The 19,510-nt window shown below is 44.2% G+C and overlaps 2 protein-coding genes across 5 annotated transcripts in view; both read left to right on the top strand.

Moving 5' to 3' along the window:
• The window catches only part of PEX1 (peroxisomal biogenesis factor 1), a 53,007-nt gene extending 43,690 nt beyond the window's left edge, over nucleotides 1-9,317 (top strand). The window contains exons 17-24 of one of the 4 annotated variants that reach the window (XM_059171101.1): nucleotides 979-1,043; nucleotides 1,867-2,009; nucleotides 2,090-2,193; nucleotides 2,892-3,068; nucleotides 4,544-4,765; nucleotides 5,667-5,864; nucleotides 6,123-6,253; nucleotides 9,030-9,317. In XM_059171101.1, coding sequence (XP_059027084.1) covers nucleotides 979-1,043; nucleotides 1,867-2,009; nucleotides 2,090-2,193; nucleotides 2,892-3,068; nucleotides 4,544-4,765; nucleotides 5,667-5,864; nucleotides 6,123-6,253; nucleotides 9,030-9,114 — 1,125 coding nt within the window. In that variant the 3' untranslated portion in view covers nucleotides 9,115-9,317. Of the gene's footprint in view, nucleotides 1-978; nucleotides 1,044-1,866; nucleotides 2,010-2,089; nucleotides 2,194-2,891; nucleotides 3,069-4,543; nucleotides 4,856-5,666; nucleotides 5,865-6,122; nucleotides 6,254-9,029 lie in introns of those variants that run through there. The other 3 variants (XM_059171102.1, XR_009352829.1, XR_009352830.1) reach the window with 3 other exon arrangements.
• Nucleotides 9,318-12,355: 3,038 nt separating this feature from the next.
• LOC131830182 (natural cytotoxicity triggering receptor 3 ligand 1-like) lies at nucleotides 12,356-14,697 on the top strand. Its single transcript, XM_059172537.1, has 4 exons — nucleotides 12,356-12,362; nucleotides 13,393-13,491; nucleotides 13,559-13,569; nucleotides 13,953-14,697. The coding sequence occupies exons 1-4, from the start codon at nucleotides 12,356-12,358 to the stop codon at nucleotides 14,106-14,108; spliced, it is 273 nt and encodes a 90-aa protein (XP_059028520.1). The 3' UTR covers nucleotides 14,109-14,697.
• Nucleotides 14,698-19,510: the final 4,813 nt, after the last annotated feature.

Raw genomic sequence — 19,510 nt, 5'->3', positions numbered from 1 at the left:
TGCCTTAGTCATTTCTTGTTCCATCCTCTGTGGTTCTGTTTAGACTAGGAACTCTCATTAAATACTAGTATATCAATAGATATCTATCTAGCTGAGTATTAGACTTTTTATTGGGGTTACATATTCTGATCAGTATTTGGTCTTTTTGAGGTAACGATTTTTCACTGGAGATCACTTTAGGGCCTATTCAGTTTTCTTTGTTTGTTTGTTTTTTTTTTTACAATTTTATTTATTTTACGGAGAGAAAGATCACAAGTAGGCAGAGAGGCAGGCAGAGAGAGGAGGAAGCAGGCTCCCTGCTGAGCAGAGAGCCAATGCGGGGCTTGATCCCATGACCCTGAGATCATGACCTGAGCTGAAGGCAGAGGCTTAACCCACTGAGCCACCCAGGTGCTCCTGGTTTTGTTTTTTAAAAGATTTTATTTATTTGAGAGAGAGCAAGCATGCAAGCAGGGGAAGGGGCAGCAGGAAAGGGACAAGCAGACTCCCTGCTGAGCATGGAGCCCAGCACAAGGCTCGATCTCATGGATGCTCGACTGCCTGAGCCATCAGGTGCCCCTGGGCCTATTCAGGTTTGATTTTTTTTTTCTCCCTTTTAAAAAAATTTATTATATTCAATTAGGGGATTCTGTAGTGAACAAAACTGCCTTTTTGGAGCTTACATTTGGAGCTTATATTCTACTGGTGGAGAAAGACCCATTCACTACAGAATATAGCAGGAAGACAAGCAGGAAGACAAGCAGGACTGAGAGGGTCGGCAGCCAGGCCTTTCTAGGATGTGGCATTCTGTCAGAGAGCTGAGCCCTGATACTGGGGACAGAAGTACTAGGCAGAGATGACCCAAGGTGTAGAACCTGTGACAGGATAGTTATTTCAACCACGTAATTTTTAAAATGTATTTGACATACCTGTTTAAGTCAAAATTCTTTAAAAACAATATTTTTGTTTATCTCAATTCTAATTTATTTTACCCAATAGGGGCCAGAGTTACTCAGCAAATACATTGGAGCAAGTGAACAAGCAGTTCGGGATATTTTTATTAGGTAGGTTTCCTATGACTATTTTTTAAGTAACATGAAATGCTGAAAGAAAATTATAAGTAGTTATTCAAAGAATCTCCAAGTAATATGAAGCACATCATTACTCTAGATGAAGTTGGCCATATGCAATGTTAATTTTTTTAAGAGAGAAACTATTTATTATAGTATTAAAGAGTAAAAGTAAGATTTTAAATTCAAAAACTACTTTGTGTCATTTTAATATTTCTTTATAAAATAGCAGGAGAATATAAGTTTATATATTTTTTAAATGAAATGAACTCTTGTATATCCACCACCCAGTTTAAGCAACGGAACATTCTCCAGAAAGTATTATTACAGATAAAGGCAGTCACCACATGGTGACAAATTTGCCAGGAAGATAATACAATTCTAAAATTGTGTGTATTCAATAAGATATCTTCAAAATATTTAAGGTAAAAATTGATAGAACTACAAGGATAAATCTACCTTCATAGTAAAAGATTTTCATAAGTGTCAGAATATTTAAACAACAGACTCAAGATTGATCTAAGCGTATATAAAACACGTACCCAACAACTAGAGAATGCAGTCTTTTTAAGCAAACTGGTATATTTTCTGAAAATTGGCCCCGTGGTTCCATACCTAGCAACGGTAAGCTTCAAAGACCCAGTTTACTGAAAACAAGGATAGTTAATATATACACTTTGCCTTCCTTAAGGATTTGCTATAAAGATTTAAATCAGTACATATATGTACATATATATATATATATATATACACACACACACACACACACACAGTTATTACTTTGCCTTATTTAAATATGAAATACTGTTTTTCTCAGAGCGCAGGCGGCGAAGCCCTGCATTCTTTTCTTTGATGAATTTGAATCCATTGCTCCCCGGCGAGGCCATGATAACACAGGGGTTACAGACCGTGTGGTTAACCAGTTGCTGACTCAATTGGACGGAGTGGAAGGCTTACAGGGTAATAACTGTAAAAACAGAAATAGCTTATTGTAACAGTAATTTCACCAGGATTTAAGTAAAGAGTATCTTCCCCCCCAGGTGTTTACGTATTGGCTGCTACGAGTCGCCCTGACTTGATTGACCCTGCCCTGCTGAGGCCTGGCCGACTCGACAGATGTGTCTACTGCCCTCCTCCGGATCAGGTGACAATTGCATACCCAGTCTAAACCCCAACAAGTGCTACGCTCTAGCCTTGTGAGCTTTACTTCTGCCTGGTAATAGTTGTCCGTAGAAGAGCAGCTTTAGGCAGGGCCTTAGTCACAGATTCCGAAGTAGATACAAAGCCCAGGCGTTTCTGTGCAAGTCTGGAAACTCTGTAGCCTCTCACTGTTGGCCAGTTGGAAAAAAAGGGACAGAAACTTTAAGTTTCACATGTCCACATTCCCTGTGTCCAAAGGTCACACACTTCCTTATCCTGGCAAGACTTTTTAAGAATCAAGCATATGACTAGTGAGCGTCCAAGCAGGTTACAGAGAGTTGTAAGATTTTAACTGTTCCTAGTCTGTTGTCCCACCTCCTGTCCCCAAATTTACAAACCAATGTGTTTGTCACTTGTAGGTATTACTTAAAATTTCTTTTGAAACACTTTCTTGGCTCATTTGCCGAAACCTAGAAAAGAAACATGATCTGAATAAGGATTTACACTGTGATTTTCATTCATTTTCCTTGGTCTCTTCTGGTAGGGAAAAAGCTCCAGAGGAGAGAGAGTAGATTAGTGGTACATTTTTCAGCTTGTAATGATTATTAGAACTACAGTTAATTTGTAAAAAATCATAATACAGTTTAAAATAAAATTTAACTTCATTTTATTTGTTAAGTCAATTAGTTTTTCTCCCTTCAGGTGTCACGTCTTGAAATTTTAAACGTTCTCAGTGACTCTCTACCTCTGGCAGATGACGTGGACCTTCAGCACGTGGCCTCAGTGACGGACTCCTTCACGGGGGCTGATCTGAAAGCTTTACTTTACAACGCGCAGCTGGAGGCCTTACACGGACGGCTGCTTTCCTCTGGGCTCCAAGTCAGTCACGGCAGGAGGGCGGGGCTGTGGCGTTTTAAGAGAATAAGAGCAGTTTAGTGTCAGCAGGGCAACCTTAAGAAATCCTATTTTTTAACAGCCTTAGTAAAACTGAAGAGAAATTTACCTGTAGTCAGATGGTCCATCGTTCTGCAGAGAATCTGTAATTAGGAAGTGTCCAGTATCTATTTCTTTACTGTTACTTTTAATGTTACCTTACTACTAGTAAAAATGGTGCATGGAAGGATATTAGTTCAATTGGGCTATCATGAATTAGAGAATATAACCAGAAATATTTTTTTAATTTAAAGTATAAAACAAAGCCAAGTGTTTCTATTGAAGCTCAAATTGTCCCAGAACTGGCCCACAGGAGCCACGTGTAGATGGCTTCTGTGTCCTTTCAGTATGTCCCCATCATTCTTTGATCATGGACTTGATTCCTGATGGAACAGGGTATTCTAGGTTTAACTTATACTTTCTGTACCCCATATCTGTCCTCTCAGGATAGTATTTTAATTTTTGCAGCAGATAATCTGACTTCTGCTACATTATAGACTTGACATTTTCTAGGCAGGGTTTCCCTGTGTACTCCCCCCAACCCCATTTGGTTGGAGGGTCTCACAGGGCCTGACGTTCCTAAGTCAGATACTATCAAGTTTTTGCTGTTTCTTTTGGCAGGCCACTGAAGCTCTCTGCCCTCTTCATTAACAGAAACAGGTTTATTTCTAAAACACTGCAGTGATAAAGCACTGTATCACAGAGTTGCTTCATCATTTCAGAGTTGGAAGACAGATTCATACAAATAAAACGCAGAGGCTTGAATCCTAGCTTTGTTACAGAGATTTTGGGGAGATGGTAAATTATGTACATATTCTGTTTTTTAAAGATTTATTTATTAAAGCGAGAGAGAGGGAGAAGCAGGCTTCCTGCCGAGCAGGGAGCTCAATGAGGGGCTTGATCCCAGGATTCTGGGATTGTGACCTGAGACGAAGGCTGATGCTTAATAATTCAAGTTTTATTATGTGCCTCAGAATCATTAGAAATTAGTAAGAGCCCAAGTTTGGCTCAATGCATGTTTCCTGAGGGCTGGTTGTTTTCTTTCTCCAAGTGCCCGGTGCTGCTCCCAGGCCATGCCGCTGGTGAGTGTAGGCAGTGCGTTCTAGATGCGTCACAGTCTAGCGGCCGACAGCATTCGTCCCTGAGTCCTAGCAACAACGGCTCGTACAGCGAGTGCACAGAAAGAGTGCAGCTGGGACCTGACTTGTGGGACCGTTGTGTGGTTTTGGGAGAACTGTGACCCCTTTGCCATTTGCACCCTACAGTCTGGTCTGAGGGGATCACAGAGGACACAGGGAGGACGAGAACCCTGTTGAACAAAATTTTAGAGAAATGCCTCTTGTACTGGTCTCAGTGTAGTTTATTTCACAGTTGTAGATTATTTAGATCTTTACAACTGTTGTCCTTTTTGTGTGTTTCAGGATGGGAGTTCCAGCTCCGATAGTGACCTGAGTCTGTCATCAATGGTTTTTCTTAACCACAGCAGTGGCTCGGACGATTCGGCTGGAGATGGGGAATGTGGCTTGGAGCAGTCCCTTGAGATGTCCGAGATGCTTCCGGATGAATCCAGATTCAACATGTACCGGCTCTACTTTGGAAGCTCTTATGAATCAGAACTTGGAAACGGAACGTCTTCTGACCTGGTATCTCGGGCGGTAGCCTGTGTACAGTTGTGATGCGTAAAGGCATAGGTTGGTGTAGAAGCTCCTACCCAGCCCCGCCTGTGCTTTGCGGTGGGTCTTCCGGAAAGTAGCCTGGCTTTTCCTTACACAAGTTAGTCATTTCATCCTTAGTGTAAGGACTGTGAGGCAGAGATGGCAGCGAGAGGAAGCCAAGGAGCTGGGGTGGTTGCTTGGGGGTTTATCTCCCTTCCTGAGTGGTTTTAAAACATCTTTAGTAGCAGATTCATTGTATATGACACTGTTATCATTAAGACAGTTGAAGATAATGAGAAATTTGATGTAGTGCTGCAACAAGGAAAACGTTTAGATTTCATGGGGCAGTATCTTAAAATAGCATTTAATACCTGTCCTCCCAAAATTAACAGTGGTTCACTGTACTTTAAGTATACCTAAAAATGTTATGTATACCGATAGTTATATTTTTGGGTTTTGCACATCTGCTTTATTCAAGTTTTTAATCTAAAAGTGAGCCATTTTTATTCCCAAGAATAATAAGCTCTTGATTTAACTCTAGTCATTGTTGTCTGTTTCTTAACTTACCTGCAGCTGATCCAGAACCTTATAGTATAACTCACTCTGCTGAAAACAGATAAGGCACATTTGGAACCTTCCTCAGGGCATTAGTATGGTGGATTTAGTAACAGAGCATTAAAAACACCCCTGTGGCAGTTTTCACCCAGTGGTTTCACAGCATGAGAAAGATGAACAGATTTTGAAAGGCTTAATTTCAGTTAATCAGATGTAAGCTTGTCCATGTTAAGGTTTGAGTACTTCATATTTTTAATTTGATCCTTGATACACATATATCCTTTTCTCCCGCTCTTTTCCTCCCTTCTCTCCTAACCACACTTAACCCACGCAGAGCTCACAGTGCCTGTCTGCGCCGAGCTCCATGACGCAGGATTTTTCTGGAGGTCCTGGGAAAGAGCAGTCGTTTTCACGCCCTCCGGTGTTGCGAACAGCCTCACAGGAGGGTTACCAAGAACTCACCCAGGAACAGAGAGAGCAGCTGCGGGCAGAGATCAGTGTCATCAAAGGCAGATACCGGAGCCAAAGTGGAGTACGGCTTGTCTCCCCCCACCCCCGTGACCACTGTAAAGACTGTCTGAATTGTTCTTCCTTTTGTGATGAGTATTTCTGTCAAGAAATGAGCTCTATTTATAAAGAGACTGAAACACATTGATCAAATAGTTATGTGCATCCTGCTTTGAAACAGTTTAGTAATCTTAGGAGAAAAGGAATGTACAGTCTCCCGAAAAATGGGCTGTGGCTTTGCCCATCACAGCCCTAAGTTAACGTTGTGTTTTTTTTATTTAAGGAGGATGACTCTTTTCACCAACCAGGACCAGTCAAAACCAGTCTGGCCATTAGCCAGTCGCATTTAATGTCTGCGCTCAGTCACACGAGGCCATCCATTAGTGAAGACGACTGGAAGAATTTTGCTGAACTGTAAGTACCTGATTCTGGTTCGGAAGTAGGGAGATGAAAAGTTTAAGTGACCAATCAGCTGTAAAGTTACTAATTTTGAATAAGTAATGGCCCCATCAAAACAACAGCTATGCATTTAAACACTCCAAAACTTCGAGTACTGAAGTATAAAATGAGTTTTCATTATCTAGTTCACTTGATATTTGTTTTATAATGAACTGATTTAATTTTAAAAGCTTTGTTAAAAGCTCAACTAGTTTGCCAAAAATGCCTTCAAATTCATTGACTTGTGGACCGTGGTTCACACACTTTTGGATTTATAGGCTTCTTGAAGTTGTCTCTAGACCCACAGATTGGGGACCATTTTGGGTCAGGGATTTAACTTAATTCAGTGCAAGAAATTCTTATTCCTGGTCTTTAGAAGTTATAGCTCTTTTTTGAGGTGGACAGGTATGTGTATATTGTAAGGGCAGAAAAATTTTCCCTTCCCTCTGTTCTTTGGCCTGTCTAATAATTGACAAAAGACAGTAACAAGAAAAATTTCATACATACAGGAGCTCCACTAAGGTAGAAAACTCAAAGGCAGTCCGGCCACTAAGGTTTACATACCATCCTGAGCTAAGGGGGCTTAGAAAGGGAGGAAGGAATTCACAGAAGATGAAAAGAGCAGATATTTGCCCTGCTCTGCAGTAAAAAAGAAGTCCTCTCTGGTAAATAGGGAGTCTGTACCAGAAAGCAGGCCACTTTAATTCATCAGATAGTTAATGGAGATTAAAAAGCTTTACCCGGGGGCGCCTGGGTGGCTCAGTGGGTTAAAACCTCTGCCTTCAGCTCAGGTCCTGATCCCGGGGTCCTGGGATCGAGCCCCATGTCGGGCTCTCTGCTCACCAGAGAGCCTGCTTCCCTTCCTCTCTCTCTGCCTGCCTCTCTGCCTGCTTGTGATCTCTGTCAAATACATAAATAAATAAATAATCTTAAAAAAAACAAAAACAAAAACTTTACCCGAATCTGCGGGGTCTTAATTTCCTTCAGCTCAACATAGTCCACGTGCCAAAGAGGCCCATTTTGGGGTGGCATATTCCACTCCCAGTAAGTACATATTCTTATGTGTTTATCGTAGAGAAATTAGAAAACAATAAGAAAATAAATTTCCCTTATCCCCCCCACCCAAAGCATATATTTGTGCCTTTTTTTCCACTAAGCCACTTTGCACCTGGTGCTCTATAGTCTTCCCTAGACATCTTGAACATTCTTTTACATTTCATTTATCTTTTTTTTTTTTTAAAGATTTTACCTATTTATTTGACAGAGAGAGACCACAAGCAGACAGAGAGGCAGGCAGAGAGAGAGAGAGGAGGAAGCAGGCTCCCTGCCGAGCAGAGAGCCCGATGTGGAACTCGATCCCAGGACCCTGAGATCATGACCTGAGCCGAAGGCAGTGGCCTAACCCACTGAGCCACCCAGGCGCCCCTCTTTTTTTTTTTTTTTTAAAGATTTTATTTATTTGAAAGACAGAGGTCACAAGCAGGCAGAGAGAGAGGAGGAAACAGGCTCCCTGCTGAGCAGAGAGCCCGATGTGGGGCTTGATCCCAGGGTCCTGGGATCATGACCTGAGCTGAAGGCAGAGGCTTTTACCCACTGAGACACCTAGGCACCCCCTCTTTCACATTTTAAATGTTACTTTGTTCTTTTTTTTTTTTTAATATTTGTTTATCTGACAGAGAGAGGGATCACAAGTAGGCAGAGAGGCAGGCAGAGGGGGGGAAAGCAGGCTCTCAAGTGAGCGGGGAGCCCTACATGGGGCTTGATCTCAGGACCCTGAGATCATGACCCGAGCCAAAGGCAGAGGCTTAACCCACTGAGCCACCCAGGCGCCCCAAATGTTACTTTGTTCTTAATGTCACTTCATAGGATGGCTCTGCCACAGTTTCCAATATTGCTTCCAGGGTTTCACCATTACACATTACACAGTGTGCTAATGAAATCCTTGGAGCTGAAGGTTTGCACACAGCCTCAGCTGTCTTACTGAGGCTGAGGTTGAATTGTTACCCTGCAGGATACACACATTTTTAAAGTCTGCTTGCCTTCCAGACATATCTACAATACCATATGTGGAGAGGCCAGCTTCCCTAACACCGGGCATAATTCTCTCTCTGATCTTGGCCAGCATGCTTGGAGAAAAATCTTGTTTAAAAATTTACATCTTGGGACGCCTGGGTGGCTCAGTTGGTTATGCAGCTGCCTTCGGCTCAGGTCATGATCCCAGCATCCTGGGATCAAGTCCCACGTCGGGCTTCTTGCTCGGCAGGGAGCCTGCTTCTCCCTCTGCCTGCCATTCTGTCTGCCTGTGCTCTCTCTCCGCTCCCCTTCTCTGATAAATAAATAAAATCTTAAAAAAAAAAAATTTACATCTTTTGGGGCGCCTGGGTGGCTCAGTGGGTTAAGCCGCTGCCTTCGGCTCAGGTCATGATCTCAGGGTCCTGGGATCGAGTCCTGCATCGGGCTCTCTGCTCAGCAGGGAGCCTGCTTCCCTCTCTCTCTCTCTGCCTGCCTCTCCATCTACTTGTGATTTCTCTCTGTCAAATAAATACATAAAATCTTAAAAAAAAAAATTTACCTCTTTCTAACTTGTCTTTTTATCCCCTTTGTTCTTTTGATTGGAAGGTCCAACTTTCAAAAATAAAGCACTCTAATTTGTTTTTTCCTTTTGGCTAAAATATAATCTGTTTGCAAATAATTCCCCTCTTTTGTAATTTTAGCATTTACATGCATTAAATATTATCTCATTCTTTTTAAGGTATGAAAACTTTCAAAATCCGAAGAAGAGAAAAAATCAAAGTGGAACAATGTTTCGACCTGGACAGAAAGTAACACTAGCATAAAAGTTGCTTGTGATTTTGTTTTTTCCTATGTTGTAACAGTAAAAATGGTATCTGTAAAATTCCCTTTTTTTAACAAATTAAGCTATAAAATCTGGTTATATAATAATCAGGATTACATGAAATTAAATGGTAGAATTGGGGTATTTATAGCAGAATCTGTATCTTATTTCCTATAAATCTAAATTAAATCCTTAGTGAAATACTATGGTCCAAATAGTGTAATTTTTTTTCTTCACCTGAAGAAAATACATATCTTAGGGGCGCCTGGGTGGCTCAGCAGGTTAAAGCCTCTGCTTTCGGCTCAGGTCATGGTCCCAGAGTCCTGGGATCGAGCCCCACATCAGGCTCTCTGCTCCGCAGGGAGCCTGTGTCCTCCTTTCTCTCTGCCTGCCTCTCTGCCTACTTGTGATCTCTGTCAAATAAATAAATAAAATCTTAAAAAAAAAAAAAAAAAAGAAAATACATACCTTAGAACTCACATATTCACCATCTTCCTTGCATTTGACAAAACTTGGGCTTAGCAGCTGTGACCACTTGGAAATAAAATATCCTGTGTTCTGTCAGAATATACAGAATTCACCCACAATTCAAATAAATGTCATTATTCCCTCCACAAGAAATGAGATCACGTCCCCCTAATCTCCGACCTGCAGCTCCCAGGCCAGGGCGTGGAGTGCTGCCCATTCCTCCCCTGCTCCGTCATGACCTTATCTGGATGTTCTCTAGTCTATGAACCCAAGGTAAAATCAGCCACCATCAGCACAAACCACATCTAGTAATGCAGTAAGTGAAGAGAATAATTAAGGGACAAAGTTAGGTGAAATACAGAACAATAAAGAACAGCAAAGAAAAAAATGTACAGGTAGCACCTGGTGTCTCCCTGCCGCTGAGCTTGAGGCTGGGGCTCGTAGTTCTGGCTTCTCTCTTCTGTCACCTTGAGGGCAGGCTGGATTATAGAGTCTGTTACCAGGTGGGATGGTCTAAATCTTCCATGAACTCTTACTAGATTCAGTACCACCTGCAGGTCCCATCCAGATCCGAGAACAGCAAGGCTGTGCTCACTCAGCCAGCACCACAGTGCCCCTTACCACCACCTTACGAGCCACTGGCCTCACCCAGGTTCCTCTTGTATTTCTCCTTGGCTTCCCTCTCAGTGAGCAAAGCCCAGAATCACAGGGGATAGAGACAAAGACTTGGTACTCTGGTATTAACTAAGTGCGATCCCCCTTACTCTTCGTTCCCAGATGCTTACACCGAGGTCATGGTCCCTGAGTCCCTGCCTATACTGGACAGACTGTGTCTGCTGCAAGCCCACCAAGAGCTGTGGCCCTAAAAGGCCAGCTGCTGCAGGGCGAGGGGTATTTACAGAAGGTCCAGTGAATCCCACTCGAAGCCCACCACCTTTTCTGCAGGGTGAGTTTGGTGATCAGAAAGCAAGGGCCCTGTGGGACAGCAGAATAGCATAAAACCCTGTCAGTAAGTCCTTGAAAGATGGTACCGGCAGATGTGTGGAGGACAAAGCAAATCTAGATCCAGAATGTGTCCCTTCCAGGGAGGACAGATCACTGCCTCCTCTCAGAAGAGAGAGACCTTCAACCACATCAACCTTCAACCACACATGGCTTGGGCTGGTGTCGCCGGCTCATACACCCACACGGCTGGTCACTGCTGCAGATGAGGGGGCCTCAGGACAGAAGCTGGGTCAGCCTCGGTGTTGTAGAGAGGACACAGAGACACCCCTGTCCCTGCCACTGCAGCCACTTAGTTTATGAATCTATTGAACAAGCACTGCAGGGTGGGAGGAAAAAGCTGACATCTGGAGAGAGCGCGTCTGGAACTCCTGCCGATTAAAAGCACTGACTTAACATTCACCTTGATCGTGCACATTCTTATTCTGAGTGCATTCCGAGAACTCCAGCCCTAGTTTCCCCCAGGCTTCCTGGCCAGTTCTCTGGTCCTGCTCTGTAAATCTCTCATCACCCAGTTGTTAGCCACTGACTATGGCTCTGCATGGATTTTTTTTTTTTTTTAAAGATTTTATTTATCCATTTGACAGACAGAGATCCCAAGTAGGCAGAGAGGCAGGCAGAGAGAGAGGGGGAAGCAGGCTCCCTGCTGAGCAGAGCCTACCTCAGGGCTTGATCCTAGGATCCTGAGATCATGACCTGAGCCAAAGGCAGAGGCTTTAACCCACTGAGCCACCCAGGTGCCCCCCGCATGGATTTTTATATCAGACATCTCTACCTCCTGGCAAAATCAAAGAGACATGCTGCTCAAAAAAAAAAAAAAAAAAAAAAAAAATCTGCTGCCTTGGAGGATTTTCTCTCTACCGATTGTCAGGGCTAACCCCCGGAGATAGCAGTGCTGCCCTCACTCTGACAGGCAGGTCGTGGTGCAGCGCTGGGTCTCTAGGAATTAACGTTAGTGCAGATCCAGTGTCTCTCATAATCCCTGGAAAGTCTCGGACACTGGAAAATGGTCTGCCAAGTGGCTTTGGGTCTTTTGGGGAAGACTTCAAAGAAACAAGAGACCCAACAAGTACTTACGGTGTTATATCAGGGCTCTTGCCCTACGCACCTGTCTTTCTGCTTTGTCGGACCTGAACATGAGAACTGGGTGAGGGGCCCTGAAGAAGCTGTGATGACTCACATCACCCCTTTGTTTATTAACAGGGAAATTTTTAAATTATAAAAAAATCAAGTAGGGGATGCCTGGGTGGCTCAGTTGGTTAAGCAGCTGCCTTCGGCTCAGGTCATGATCCCAGCGTCCTGGGATGGAGTCCCGCATGGGGCTCCTTGCTCGGCAGGGAGCCTGCTTCTCCCTCTGCCTCTGCCTGCCATTCTGTCTGCCTGTGCTCACTCTCTCTCCCTCTCTCTCTGACAAATAAATAAATAAAATATTTTTTAAAAAATCAAGTAGGATCTTTGGCCATCTGTTTTGGTCTTAAGGATCCCACAATTAGTTGGGCAGCACGAAAGAACTGTGCGGGTCAGATCCTTGTAACAAATGCACCATCGCTGGCTACGGCGGCCACAGCCGTGCCTGTTACACCGGGACCCAGTCACCCACACTGAACCCAGAAAGCCTGTTACTACTGCAGCATCTCCCTGCCAATTGCATCTCCCCTCAGGTGTCGGTGCCTATACACAAGACTCCTTCCAACCATTCCAACACTCTCTCCCTTGCCTTCCTGTGCTCCTTGGAAAGTAAATGACCAAGTCACATGATCTCTGTTACAGCCATGCATGGTATGTGACATAGTTCTGGGCATCGAGCAGAGATAAGTCCCTGGGGTGGGCTTTTTTCCTGAAATGAGAGCACAGCATCTGGAGATGCAGCAACCGTCTTGCAAACATGAGGGTAGAGACCAAAGGAGACTGATCACAGAGCAAGAAGACGGAGCCGGTTTCCCTGACGGCATCACTGAGGTACACACCAGCCCTGGGTGGCCTACACCTAGATTTTTTTTTTTATGCAGAAGATAGATAAATCTCTTCTTTACTTCTCTGATTAGGGTTCCTGTTCCTGCCAAGATCAATCCTAACAAATACACCAATGTATTTCTTATGGACTTTTTTTTTTTTAGATTTTATTTATTTGACAGAGGGAACATAAGCAAGGGGAGTGGGAGAGGGAGAAGCAGGCTCCCTGGAGCCTGATGCAGGGCTCAATCCCAGGACGACCCAAGCCAAAGGCAGATGCTCAACCCTTGAGCCATCCAGGAGCCCCTCTTAAGGACTTCTTGAAGGGAGTATGTTGGGACCCCCCGACTATCTCGGGCGACATGGGTGGTGATAAGTTCGTGAGTTATATACATATGATTCGTTCGCTCAGCATGCTGGGGGGAGCTCAACATAAGGAAGACAGAGTGAATCTGAGGCAGACTCCCTGCTGAGTCCCGATGCGGGGCTCCATCTCCCGCCCCTGCGCTCATAACCTGAGCCAAAAGCAACAGCTGGACACTTAACCAACTGCACCACCCAGGTGCTACTCAAGTGCCTTTTAAAACATCTGTTTTGCCAGATCCCTGATTCTGGGCTAGCAAGTCCAACTTCCTCTGCCCACTTATGTTATACAATTAATTTCAGGATAATTATCCAGCAGACTTGATCTAAAATCTTAGCAGAGGGAACTGCTGTTGCTCTCTTGGACTTGGAAAAAAGAGGAAGGCAAGAAAATGAATGGGTGCGGCATCTTAGTCTTAGTCTTGTGCAACTAAGGGAAACCCCAATGCCATTTAAGAATCCCCACATGCAGTAGGGTCCTAAATTGGGGCAGCTGTGGGCATCCCAAAAGACTCTGCCCTAGGGTGTCTTCTAGAGAACTGCACACAATTTAAATTGGGCAATTTAAAGAGAAAGAAATTAACATTGTACTGCAATGAAACTTGAACCTCAGTATCAACTAACAGACCAAGAAGTCTGGTTTAAGAATGGGTCCTTAGGGGACGCCTGGGTGGCTCAGTTGGTTAAGCGGCTGCCTTCGGCTCAGGTCATGATCCCGGCGTCCCGCATCGGGCTCCTTGCTCGGCAGGGAGCCTGCTTCTCCCTCTGCCTCTAGCCTGCCACTCTGTCTGCCTGTGCTTGCACTCTGTATCTCTCTCTCCTCTCTCTCTCTCTAACAAATAAAAAAAAAAAAAAAAAAAAAAGGAATGGGTCCTTAGGGGCACCTAGGTGGGTCAGTGGGTTAAAGCTTCTGCCTTTGGCTCAGATCATGATCCCAGGGTCCTGGGATCGAGCCCCACATCAGGCTCTCCACTCAACGGGGAGCCTGCTTCCCCCTCTCTCTGCTTACTAGTTATCTCTCTCTGTGTCAAATAAATAAATAAAAATATTTAAAAAGAAAAAAAAAAGAATGGGTCCTTAAATTATAACACCATCTTACAGCTTGATTTGTTTTGTAAACAGGAGAGTAAATGGGAGGAAATACCTTATGTAATGATCTTTATGGCACTTTATCAACACCCAAAATTAAAGGAAAATTGTAGAATGTGACCAGCTCATTTTCCAGGATTGGAAAAAAAAAAAAAAATCTGAGATTAGATGACCTTGTAGGCCTGCCCCCCAGTAGGGTCCCTGAATCTAATGAGACCTCAGATGCAAAGACCAGTCCTGCTGAGCCCCTTTCTGATCCAATGACTCCTCCTTCATATTGAGAGGTCCCCCACCTTTATCCACCTTTGTCCCAGGAACAGAATCCTGCTGTTACTCACAGAGGCACTCATTATCAACCCACTGAACCCAAGGCCTCTCAACTTCCACTAAGGTTGCAGATGGAAACAGAGGCACCATTGGGGCACACATGCCATTCTCCACGAGTGATTTATCCTGATGTATGGAAAAGTTTGAACCCAGCCAAATTCTCTGAAAAATATGCTAGGTTAGAGGTGCCTGGGTGGCTCAGTTGGTTAAGCCACTGCCTTCATGACTCAGGTCATGATACTGGAGTCCTGGAATCAAGTCCCATATCAGGCTTCCCTGCCAGGGAGCCTGCTTCTCTCTCTCCTGCCTGCCACTCCTCCTGCTTGTGCTCACACGTGCTCTCTCCCTCTCTCTCCCTGTCAAATAAATAAATAAAATCTTTACCAAAAAATTTTTTAAAAATGCTAGGTTAGTCCTGACCTTCGCTTTGACCTGGGGAGTTACAAATTTTGTTGTCCCATTGTTGCACGGCAGGAAAGAAAGCTAGCATACTGAATGCTGTCCAGAAATATGCCAGTGAGGTCACAGCTTATAATCTGGGACATGTAACATATCACACTGGAGGAGAAAGAATCCCAGATGAGGCCCCCAGTGGAATTACCAAAGGAGTCCAGAAGACCTAGAGGAGAGAAATCACAGTAACTTTTTTAATTGCAGGAATGAAGGCACGTATAGTAAAACCAGCTAACTATGACAAGCGGAGGGACTTAATTCAAGGGAAGGATGAAAATCAAGCTCTCTTCCAAGGGAGATTGGTTGAAACCCTCAGGAAGTACACTAATACTGACTCCAATTCTCCAGAGGGACAATCTTTTTAGCTGTTCATTTTATAGTGTAAGCTGCCCCAGGTATCAGGAGGAAACTATAAAACGCAAACACAGTGCCCCAAACGCCTGTGAACCAACTCTTGGACAAGGCCTCTGCTGTGTTTAATAGGGACAGAGCAGGGGCGCCTGCGTGGCTCAGTCAGTTAAGCATCTGACTTCAGCTCAGGTCATGATCCCAGCGTCCTGGGATGGAGCCCCACTCCCAGTGGGGCATCGGCTTGTCCCTCTCCCTCTGCTCTCCTCCAGTTCATGTGCACGTCCTCTCTCAAAGTCTTAAAAAAAAGAAAAGAAAAGAACAGAACAGAGACAGGGCAGAAGAAGCAGACAAGAACTACTAAAAGCTGGTGGCAGGCCCAGATTTTATATATATAGCAGCTGCCAGGGGCTCTGTACCACCCCACAACACCCACTCCAGGGGATTATGAAGCCAGAGCTTAGTAAAGCCAGGCTAGGACCCCCTGCTTGCAAAGAGCTAGGTCCCAATTATTGTGCTTTATGTAAGCAAGATGGCCACTGGAGACTGTCCTCACCTCTGAAGGGAGACAGGACCAAACCCTAAGGCATTAGTAGTCGAAAAGGCTGAGGCCTGAAGGGGCCTGAGCTCTCCTATGGTTCCTTCTGGACATCTCCAAGTACCATCCCAGGAGCCTCGGGTAATCCTTGATGTGGCCAGTAAGATAGAGGTATTTTGTTTTTTAAATATGTTTTGTTTGTTTGTTTGTTTTTGAGAGAGATAGAGAGAGAGAGAGGGACAGGTTGGGGGGTGGGGTGCAGAGGGAGACAGAATCCCAAGCAAATGCTCTACTGAGCACAGAGCCCCACATGGGGCTCAATCTCATGACCCCGAGATTACTATGGGAGCTGGAACCCAGAGCCAGACACTCAACTGTGCCACCCAGGCACCCCAAAAAGATTGAGGTTTTTATTAGACACAGGAGCCGCTCACTGTCCCAAGCCAGCACAGCAGGCCTTTGTCTTGGCAATCTTGCATTGTAACTGGAGTAACCGGCTCTTCCTTACCTCTACCCAGTTTCCTCCTGGGGCCTGAATGCCCCATCCCCCTGGTGGGAAGAGACTGGTTTTGTAAACTTCAAGCTACACTTCATCTGGGAATGTTAGAGCTGACAGAAGATGAAAACTTGACATGTTAGCCAGTTCGACTTTACAGTTGGGAGGAAAAAGTACTATAACTGATGAATTCCCTCCCCACATCCTCACCAAACTAAAGTCCACTGTATGGGTAATAGAAATCCCTGGAAGGGCTAAAAAGGTCTCCCATAACTACCTCCCTTGAGGCAACTATACAGCAGCCTCTAAGACTGGAGGCTCAAAAAGGCATTCGGCTTCTGATTAAAAAGGTCTTAAAATACAGATTATTAACCCTTTGCCAGGCCCCCTGCCATCTCCCTTGGCAGTAACACTTGAGTATCCCAGGTTGGGCTCACCCGTCTAGAAAACATCTACAGTAATTCCAGCAGGAATCCTCCTTTGCTGCGGATGCTGTTGTTGCTGCATGGTCTCCAAACCTAACTGCACTGCTCTTACGATGTGGCCTCATTTCTTCTGAGCCAGACAGCCTCCACCTAGGAGACCTGCATGTCATCAGATAGCCCAGGATTCTTACGCCTCCCAACAGGCATGCTCTACCATTCTCTTCAGCTTGAAGCTCAAGATGAGACCCCTGCTCTTCAACACCCCCTTAAGAATAAGGAGGATAAAAATCTCCCAGCATGGGGAGATGAGGTAGGAAAGCTGAAGGGACTCCATCTTGGAAACGCTCCGTCTCTGCCATTTTTCAGCTAAGCTCCATTTACTCACATTCCATATTTTGCCTCTGACTAAGCCAAAGAAGCTATGTTCCCACTTCAAGAGGGAAGCAAGGAAGTTAATCCTCCTCTGAGTTTTGTCCAAGGCCCCACACCCCTGATGACCTACCTAAGAGTATCCGGGCCCCAACCATGCTCCAGAACACTAGCTTCAGACACACCACGGCTGATGCTGGCATCAACGCCCCCACCTTGGGTAATTTATGGACCAACACCTGTTGTTCACTTGACACCTATCTGCTTTAGGTTTAACCCTACCCTGGATTCCCAGAGGAACATGCACCCTCGACTTCTTTCCAGTATAAATTCCTAAGCCCAAGTGACAGTCTCATTCTCCTTTCCTTCCCCCGCCAACCCTGACACTCCATATGCCCTTCTCTTCCTGTCACGTACACTACTCAATAAACTCTGCTTTCATTTTCTTTGCCTTTTGGTTAATTTCTGTCCCGTGCAAAGCCAAGGACCCTCTTGGCTAGTCCTGCAGGACCCTCCTCTGGGTCCTAAGACTCAGCCTGCCTGCATCATCAAGTTATGAGTCTGAGTCTGTGTTCCAGTTACCCAACCATGGAATCATCAGATTTTAAAAAAATGATATTTGTGGGCGCCTGGGTGGTTCAGTGGGTTAAGCTGCTGCCTTCGGCTCAGGTCATGATCTCAGGGTCCTGGGATCAAGTCCCGCATCGGGCTCTCTGCTCAGCAGGGAGCCTGCTTCGCCCTCTCTCTCTCTCTGCCTGCCTCTCCATCTACTTGTGATTTCTCTCTGTCAAACAAATAAATAAATAAAATCTTTAAAAAAAAAATGATATTTGAATAATAGGGATCCCAAAAGATGAGGTGAGAGAGAAAGGGCCAGAAGGTTTATTTGAACAAATTATAGCTGAGAACTTCCCTAATCTGGGGAAGGAAATAGGCATTCAAGTCCAGAAGGCACAGAGAACCACCTTATTTAAAAAAAAAAAAAAATCAATAAAAATAGGCAACACCTAGATGTATAATAGTGAAGCTTCCAAATCTCAGAGACAAAGAAAATCCTGAAAGCAGCTTGGGCAAGAGGTCTGTAACCTACCAGAGTAGAAACATTAACAGTGGAAGGAGACCTGTTCAGAGAGACCTGGCAGGTCAGAAAGGACTGGCATGATATATTCAACATGCTAAATAGTAAAAATATGCAGTCAAGAATACTTTATCCATGAAGGCTGTCATTTAAAATATAAGAGGGGTGCCTGGGTGGCTCAGTGAGATAAGGCCTCTGCCTTTGGCTCAGGTCATGATCCCAGGGTCCTGGGATTGGGCTCTCTGCTCAGCAGGGAGCCTGCTTCCCCTCTCTCTCTGCCTGCCTCTCTGCTTAGTTGTGATCTCTGTCTGGCAAATGAATAAATAAAATCTTTAAAAAAATAATAATAAAATAGAAGGAGAGATAAAGAGTTTCCAGGTAAAAAAACAAAAACCAAAACAAAATAAACAAAAACCTAAAGGAATTCATGAGCCCTGCAAGAAATATGCAAGGGGATCCTTTGAGTGGATAGAGAGCCCAAAAGCAATGAAGACCAGAAAGGAACAGAGACAATCTACAGAAACAGTGACCTTACAGGTAATACAATAATACTAACTTATCTTTCAATAACTACTCTGAATGTAAAGGGACTAAATGTTCCAGTCAAAGACATCGGGTAGGGGTACCTGGTGGCTCAGGTCATGATCCTGGAGTTCCAGGACTGAGTCCTGTATCAGGCTCCTAGCTCCATGGGAAATCTGCTTCTTCCTCTGACCTTCTCCCCTCTCATGCTCTCTCTCACTTTCTCTAATTAATAAAATCTTTTAAAAAATACATTAAAAAAAAGACATAGGGTATCAGAATGGATAAAGGGGGGAAAAAAAAGACCTGTAGATATACTGTCTACAAGAGACTCATTTTAGACCCAAAGACACCCCCAGATTGAAATTGAGGGGGTGGAGAACAACTTACCATGCTAATGGACATCAAAAAAAAGCTCAAATAGCAATCCTTTATCAAATTACATTTTTAAACCAAAAACTGTAATAAGAGATGAAGAAGGACACTATAAGGGCACCTAGGTGGCTCAGTGGATTGGGGTTTCTGCCTTTGGCTCGGGTCAGGATCCCAGGGTCCTGGGATTGAGCCCCGCATCGGGCTCTCTGCTCAGTAGGAAGCCTGCTTCCCTCTCTCTCTTTCTTTCTGCCTGCCTCTCTACCTACTTGTGATCTCTATCTGTCAGATAAATAAATAAAAATCTTTAAAACAACAACAAAAAAAGGACACTATATAAGAGAAAGTTCTATCCATCAAAAAAAAATCTAACAATTATAAATATTTATGTCCCTAACATGGGAGCAGCCAATTATATAAACAAATTACTAGGAATATTAAGGAAACAAATTGATAATAATACAGTAATTATATGGGCCTTTAACACCCCACTCAACGCAATGAACAGATCATCTAAGCAGAAGATCAACAAGGAAACAAAGGCTTTGAATGACACACTAGACCGGATGGACTTCACAGATTTATTCAGACCAT

This window comes from Mustela lutreola, chromosome 4, assembly GCF_030435805.1.
Source record: "Mustela lutreola isolate mMusLut2 chromosome 4, mMusLut2.pri, whole genome shotgun sequence".
NCBI lineage: Eukaryota > Metazoa > Chordata > Mammalia > Carnivora > Mustelidae > Mustela > Mustela lutreola.
Note: the sequence above shows the minus strand (reverse complement) of the source record. Positions and strands in the feature narration are given on the sequence as shown.